This window comes from Montipora capricornis, chromosome 11 (genome assembly GCF_036669925.1).
Source record: "Montipora capricornis isolate CH-2021 chromosome 11, ASM3666992v2, whole genome shotgun sequence".
In the NCBI taxonomy this organism is placed as follows: Eukaryota; Metazoa; Cnidaria; class Anthozoa; order Scleractinia; family Acroporidae; genus Montipora; species Montipora capricornis.
In genome coordinates this window covers 27,820,963-27,828,672 of record NC_090893.1, presented here as the reverse complement: position 1 = coordinate 27,828,672, position 7,710 = coordinate 27,820,963, and the positions used below count along the sequence as shown (strand labels likewise).

Below are 7,710 nucleotides of genomic sequence, written 5' to 3'. Positions count from 1 at the left end.
ACAAACTTCGTTACATTGCGTTGTCAATATTGCGTATTAAATCAAAACAGAACAAAACAAAAATTTAAATGAGTGACGCTTAGTTCCTTACAGGGAGAGAGTCAGGTTAATGTGTTTCACCTGCTGGTTGAGATCGGGCTTCTCCCATTTCATATACATGGATTCCTTAAGCTTCACTTGGTACTTAGTGGCTGCAGAGTCCAGGATCTCGAAGCAATCCTGTGTGCAGGATGCCTTACAAGACTCTGAACTCTGCAGATGTTTAAAAACGTTCGAAGATCTGTCTGAAAGTAAGTGCTCGCGCACTCGTGTGGAGAAGTGTCGGCTGGTTTCACCAACATAACAAGCATTACAACTTGCACACGAAAATTTATAGACCACACGCGTGCGAAGCCCTACAGGGACAGCATCTTTCACATTAAAAAGACTCCTGACTTTGAAAGTAGTGAAGACTAACCTTATATCAATAGGTTTACATAACCGATTAGCAAGTTTGCGTATACACCTCTGTGCCGTGACTGAGAAGTGCCCAACGTAAGGGATTTTAAAGAAAAACTTAGGTGTTTCCTGGGGCTCGATTCCTGAATGAGACTATGTTTTCCCTCCCTTGACTGCTGTCTGAATATATTTAGAAATATATTTGTTGATAACGTTTTCAGGGAAGAGATTCCTCCGCAGAATGACAGACAATTTTTGAAGATCAGTATGGAACCCCATCCAAGTGTTGTTTATCTTAAAAGTTCTATCAATCAAGGTTTTGATTAACCCCAGTTTGTAGGTAAAGGGGCAAAAACTCAGATAACTGGTGAGCAAACCTGTGAAAGTTTTTTCCGGTAAACGGTGGTTATACTTTGGTGCGGGTCAGTGTTATTGATTAGAACATCTAGGAAAGGTAGAACATGGTCAGCCTCCCGTTCCATTGTAAAGCGTATATTGGGGTGTTGATTGTTGATGTAATTGAAGAAAAGGGTTGCATCCCGTTCAGAGCGGAAAAGGCAAAATGTATCGTCTACGTAGCGACGATAGAATAAGACCTCCAGATGAAGATGAATCCCCGTATTGATCCAACCATATATTCTCATGGTGACCCATAAAGAGATTGGCTAGAACAGGGGCAAGGGGGGACCCCATGGCTACACCATCCACCTGGTCATAGAAGTTACCCTTGAACAGGAAGTGAGTTTCCTTGGTAGCAAACTCAAACAACCTTTTAAGATGTTGTTTACTAAGTTTCAAACCTGGGTTACCCTCAGTTATATACTTGACGGCAAGGTTAATACAATCATCTAGAGGGATGTTGGTGAAGAGGCTTTCAACATCGAAGGACACCATGAACATCCCATGCAAAGACAGCTCATTGATTTCCTTCACAAAAGTGAAGGAATCTGAAGCAATGAATGTGGATGGAATATGAGGTTGGAGTAGATTACTTAAGTATTTGGCCAAGCTGTAGTTGTAGGTGCCTATGGAGGAAACTATGGGCCGAAATGGTGGGGTGGAATTTGGCGCTCGTGGTTTGTGCATCTTAGGGAGACCATAGATCCTAGCAGGCTGGGATCCACTTGGATAAATGGCCTCATAAACTTCAGGATCAAAGTGACCTTTTTTCCTAAGTTCTCTAAGATAGCGCTGGAGTTTCCCTTCCCGGGTAAGGGTAGGGTCGGATGTAAGGACCCTGAATTTAGTAGTGTCGTTAATGATTTTAAATAAACCCTTGTCATATTCTTGTCTATCTAAAATTACTACCCCATTACCCTTATCTGGCCGCAATATTACAATGTTCTTGTTCTTTCTTAGTTCTTTCAGAATCCTGTGCTTTTTCAAATCCGAGGCCGTGGGTCGATATGATGACACGTACGTGTGAGCCAAATGTGACAGTTCGGTAGCCAGTTTACCCGTGTCCTTGCTCTCCTTGAGGTTCTTTAACATCCTCTGACTAATCAATTCAAAGCATGCGAAGATGTCCGCTTTGTTGATCGAAGGTGGGCATATCGAGTGGGTAAGTCCATATTTTAGAACATTCAACTGATCAGTGTTGAGAGAAACCGATGAAAGATTGGTGACAACTTCGTCTGACTTGAAAGGAAGGACCGAGTTTTTCGTGAGGTTTTTAAGTTTCTTTTCGTGGGTTTTGATGAAGTCCTTCACCCCTTTCGTCACGTTGTGGTCAATAGACTTGTGAAGAATATAACGGTCAATACTGCTTAGTGTTTCAGAAATGCGATTATTAAGTCTGTCCCTTTGGAGGACTAACCTGTAATGTTCCTTGGTGCGTCTGTTTATAGCGCTTTTCAGCAGCTTTCTTCTGATTCCAAGAGCGTCTTGCCTGTCCATGTTTGCAGGCAAGTGGAAGCAAAGAAACTTGGGAAAGACATTGAGAGACTTGCAATTGCGTAAGAACGCTAGATCCAACTCAGATTTCCGTGACTTGGCAGCCAAGTATAATGGACGGGTCAACATTTCTGACCTCCGTAAGTTTGAGAAGCTCTCAATCAAAGCACGGAAATCTGAGTTGGATCTAGCGTTCTTACGCAATTGCAAGTCTCTCAATGTCTTTCCCAAGTTTCTTTGCTTCCACTTGCCTGCAAACATGGACAGGCAAGACGCTCTTGGAATCAGAAGAAAGCTGCTGAAAAGCGCTGTAAACAGACGCACCAAGGAACATTACAGGTTAGTCCTCCAAAGGGACAGACTTAATAATCGCATTTCTGAAACACTAAGCAGTATTGACCGTTATATTCTTCACAAGTCTATTGACCACAACGTGACGAAAGGGGTGAAGGACTTCATCAAAACCCACGAAAAGAAACTTAAAAACCTCACGAAAAACTCGGTCCTTCCTTTCAAGTCAGACGAAGTTGTCACCAATCTTTCATCGGTTTCTCTCAACACTGATCAGTTGAATGTTCTAAAATATGGACTTACCCACTCGATATGCCCACCTTCGATCAACAAAGCGGACATCTTCGCATGCTTTGAATTGATTAGTCAGAGGATGTTAAAGAACCTCAAGGAGAGCAAGGACACGGGTAAACTGGCTACCGAACTGTCACATTTGGCTCACACGTACGTGTCATCATATCGACCCACGGCCTCGGATTTGAAAAAGCACAGGATTCTGAAAGAACTAAGAAAGAACAAGAACATTGTAATATTGCGGCCAGATAAGGGTAATGGGGTAGTAATTTTAGATAGACAAGAATATGACAAGGGTTTATTTAAAATCATTAACGACACTACTAAATTCAGGGTCCTTACATCCGACCCTACCCTTACCCGGGAAGGGAAACTCCAGCGCTATCTTAGAGAACTTAGGAAAAAAGGTCACTTTGATCCTGAAGTTTATGAGGCCATTTATCCAAGTGGATCCCAGCCTGCTAGGATCTATGGTCTCCCTAAGATGCACAAACCACGAGCGCCAAATTCCACCCCACCATTTCGGCCCATAGTTTCCTCCATAGGCACCTACAACTACAGCTTGGCCAAATACTTAAGTAATCTACTCCAACCTCATATTCCATCCACATTCATTGCTTCAGATTCCTTCACTTTTGTGAAGGAAATCAATGAGCTGTCTTTGCATGGGATGTTCATGGTGTCCTTCGATGTTGAAAGCCTCTTCACCAACATCCCTCTAGATGATTGTATTAACCTTGCCGTCAAGTATATAACTGAGGGTAACCCAGGTTTGAAACTTAGTAAACAACATCTTAAAAGGTTGTTTGAGTTTGCTACCAAGGAAACTCACTTCCTGTTCAAGGGTAACTTCTATGACCAGGTGGATGGTGTAGCCATGGGGTCCCCCCTTGCCCCTGTTCTAGCCAATCTCTTTATGGGTCACCATGAGAATATATGGTTGGATCAATACGGGGATTCATCTTCATCTGGAGGTCTTATTCTATCGTCGCTACGTAGACGATACATTTTGCCTTTTCCGCTCTGAACGGGATGCAACCCTTTTCTTCAATTACATCAACAATCAACACCCCAATATACGCTTTACAATGGAACGGGAGGCTGACCATGTTCTACCTTTCCTAGATGTTCTAATCAATAACACTGACCCGCACCAAAGTATAACCACCGTTTACCGGAAAAAAACTTTCACAGGTTTGCTCACCAGTTATCTGAGTTTTTGCCCCTTTACCTACAAACTGGGGTTAATCAAAACCTTGATTGATAGAACTTTTAAGATAAACAACACTTGGATGGGGTTCCATACTGATCTTCAAAAATTGTCTGTCATTCTGCGGAGGAATCTCTTCCCTGAAAACGTTATCAACAAATATATTTCTAAATATATTCAGACAGCAGTCAAGGGAGGGAAAACACAGTCTCATTCAGGAATCGAGCCCCAGGAAACACCTAAGTTTTTCTTTAAAATCCCTTACGTTGGGCACTTCTCAGTCACGGCACAGAGGTGTATACGCAAACTTGCTAATCGGTTATGTAAACCTATTGATATAAGGTTAGTCTTCACTACTTTCAAAGTCAGGAGTCTTTTTAATGTGAAAGATGCTGTCCCTGTAGGGCTTCGCACGCGTGTGGTCTATAAATTTTCGTGTGCAAGTTGTAATGCTTGTTATGTTGGTGAAACCAGCCGACACTTCTCCACACGAGTGCGCGAGCACTTACTTTCAGACAGATCTTCGAACGTTTTTAAACATCTGCAGAGTTCAGAGTCTTGTAAGGCATCCTGCACACAGGATTGCTTCGAGATCCTGGACTCTGCAGCCACTAAGTACCAAGTGAAGCTTAAGGAATCCATGTATATGAAATGGGAGAAGCCCGATCTCAACCAGCAGGTGAAACACATTAACCTGACTCTCTCCCTGTAAGGAACTAAGCGTCACTCATTTAAATTTTTGTTTTGTTCTGTTTTGATTTAATACGCAATATTGACAACGCAATGTAACGAAGTTTGTAAGATCGCGCGCGCTTTAAATTCAACGGCGATTTCAAAATATGTAACACTGGAGATGACGGATGTACCGTCGAAACATGTCTGGAAAATTAAAGAAAGTTGTTATGTTTATACGAATAATAGATGTATAAGGATCTAGATTTTTTTGCATTTGGCACAAATGTTGCTAATATGTAAATGGTTTTTACAATGAAATTATAGGCTATTAAATAGGAAATGTCCTTGTTTTCTCAAGAATGAGAAAGGTACTCTTCTTCATTTATATTGGGCTGGGCTATTGTTTACGTAAATTGTTCGTACATTTTTTCCTAATAACTGCATTAAAAATAATAATAATATAATATAATAAAATAAAAAGGAAAATTTAAACTTTTTTGCACCACAAAGATACACTTTTGTTGGCTGATGCATTTTGCGTTTTGACACCATTTGATAAAATAAAGTAACATCGTGTACTTGAAATTTTAGTTTAAGACAGGGTCTTTTTTGAAGGTCTATAAACTGAACATTCCTTTATCAAAGGTTCTAAATATTTTTGTTCCTGTACTTGGGTATTAACAATAGATTATAAGGGCTTCTTGGTCCATTAATCCAGCCGATGAAAAACACATGTTTCTATGGCAATGTTGTTTCTCGCTCTTGACACCCCAAATAAACTTTCATGCCTGTCTTGCAAGGGGCACTTCAAAGTCATGGTATTCTCTGCTGCCATGGTGGTCAGAAATTCAAGTTCAGGGTAGAGAGTTATAATCACACAGGATTTGATTTCGCCATGGAAACTTTATTGAGTGATGGTGCCCCTAGATCCTGAATTTAAAACTCGTTCATGTCTAAATTTTTGGTTATGAAGTATCCTGTAACTTGTTCTTTTTCTAGTAAAAGTATAATTGCCATTTAACTCTATGCTGATGACCTAAATGAAGTTCTTCAATTCTCCTGGGTATGTTTTCCCTTCTAATCTATTTTTTTATCTGCTCTGTCACGTGGCATAGCTGCCACGGAACTGAAAACCTACTGTTTTGGTCCTACGAGACACTGAAACACTGAGGCATGGGACATTCTATCTCATGTATTACGACTGAGCGCAACCCGATTCTGTATCACAGACTTGCTTCATGGTTTAAAACCAGTTAAAGTGACTTTGGAGGTGGTTGTTCCGGTTAACGTGGATAGGTACTTCAAACGGCTTTTCTATCAGTTTTCCTTCGCTACTCTTCTTCCTTATTTTTGTCACAGTGTAGAAGACTAAGCTATTAACAGAGCCTGTTTTCCGCCAGGCAACAATTCGTCACATAAAACGCGTCACGCAGAGTTACAGAAGTTCCGCCTGTATTAAGTAGCCATGAACGCTTTGAAGCCTCACATATCCCCCACTTTTTCTCGAACTCCAAGATTCGGGTTCTCCATAAAACGTCACCAGCAACACAAAAGACAAGATACTCGTTGTCGCAAAGAGAATTGCTAAGATGACCAGATAAAAACGTGGTATGATTATTATACTGCACCCCACGGAAATGTCTTTGGGCGTTTCGTCGCATTTCTTTCCGTTGCAATCCTGCTTACATTGCTTAGCATTGCATGTGAAGGTGCATGCACCAGAGAGACACTTCTGTCTACAATATCCGACGTCACTTGTGCACTTCATATGGCAGTTGTCACATATTTGAAAGCAATTCTTAGCCGAACACGTGATTTCCTTGCATTTCGGACCTTGGCAGACCTGGTTGCACATGAAAGTTCTTGAGTCTCCGTAAGAAGCGCCACACTTGCAGGATGTGTCCTTGCAATGTTGCACAGTGTTTGATTCGATGGCGACACGTTTTCCTGTCAATGACGTGACAGCTTCAGCGACCAATAAGAATTCTGCGATGAGACCCACTATCAGGCCAAGCATCTTTACAGCTGTGGAGACATATGAATTATGCAAGAAATTGAGTAAGCGGCATATTAACGTGTTAAAATAATCATGCTGGCCCGGGTTGCTCGAAGCTTGGCTAGCGCTAACCAGAGTTAAATACCACGGAAACCTTTAGCTTTTGATACCTGTTAACCAATGGTTAGCACTAACCAGGCTTCGAGCAACCGGCCCCTGGACTGTGACTTCCCGTAAGCAACACCCCGAAGCTCCACTGAGCCTCATCTTCACGCCATCCTCAATCACTGTTCTGTTCTAAATTTACCATTGCAAAACACACTCTTCTTTTTTCTAACAATACCTATTTTCGGGGCTGAGGCTGAATATTATTTTTTTACGATTTCAACTAGAATTGTTTGGTTTTTTTTTTAACAACTTTGAAAACTTAAAAAAAATATGTTAAAATATGTTCTTAAAATTGTGTGGTATACTAAATTCAACTACAAACTTTGTTGTTCTTCAGTGTATCTTGCAATAAGAAAACCACATTGTTGGTGTTAAAAAAGCGTCCCTATTAAGTATTTGAATTAATTGCCCGGTTAGACTACAGTTTTACAATTCTCCTACCTTTATTTGTACTACTAACAGAAACAAAAAAAAAACAAAAAAAAAAGGAGCAAATTAACAACGTAAATACTTTTGTTCTTGGGCCATCGTAGTTTGATCAAAAATAAGACACAAACAGCAGTGATAGACATATTGAACTTGTTCATTTTGATTATGACTTGACGTTTCGTATGTGCTCTACATACATTTTCAAAAGTAACCGTTGAAATTTAAAACAGCTATTTAAGTATTTGAGTATTTAAGTATTTAAGTATTAACTGTTAAGTATTTGCTTAATCTAGGTTCCAGTCCCCTCATCCGCTTT

General features: G+C 40.6%; 2 protein-coding genes across 2 annotated transcripts; one reads left to right on the top strand and one right to left on the bottom strand.

The window, feature by feature from the left end:
* Positions 1 to 981: 981 nt before the first annotated feature.
* On the bottom strand, positions 982 to 2,334 carry LOC138023292 (uncharacterized). The gene has a single exon (XM_068870308.1). It carries the CDS (start codon positions 2,332 to 2,334, stop codon positions 982 to 984), a length of 1,353 nt encoding a protein of 450 aa, XP_068726409.1.
* LOC138023291 (uncharacterized) lies at positions 2,333 to 3,943 on the top strand. Its single transcript, XM_068870306.1, has one exon. It carries the CDS (start codon positions 2,333 to 2,335, stop codon positions 3,941 to 3,943), a length of 1,611 nt encoding a protein of 536 aa, XP_068726407.1.
* The last annotated feature ends 3,767 nt before the right edge of the window (positions 3,944 to 7,710 follow it).

Bases quoted from the DNA above. Each gene is read 5' to 3' on its own strand.
- LOC138023291 (XM_068870306.1), top strand. From the start codon at position 2,333: ATGTTTGCAGGCAAGTGGAAGCAAAGAAACTTGGGAAAGACATTGAGA.
- LOC138023292 (XM_068870308.1), bottom strand. From the start codon at position 2,334: ATGGACAGGCAAGACGCTCTTGGAATCAGAAGAAAGCTGCTGAAAAGC.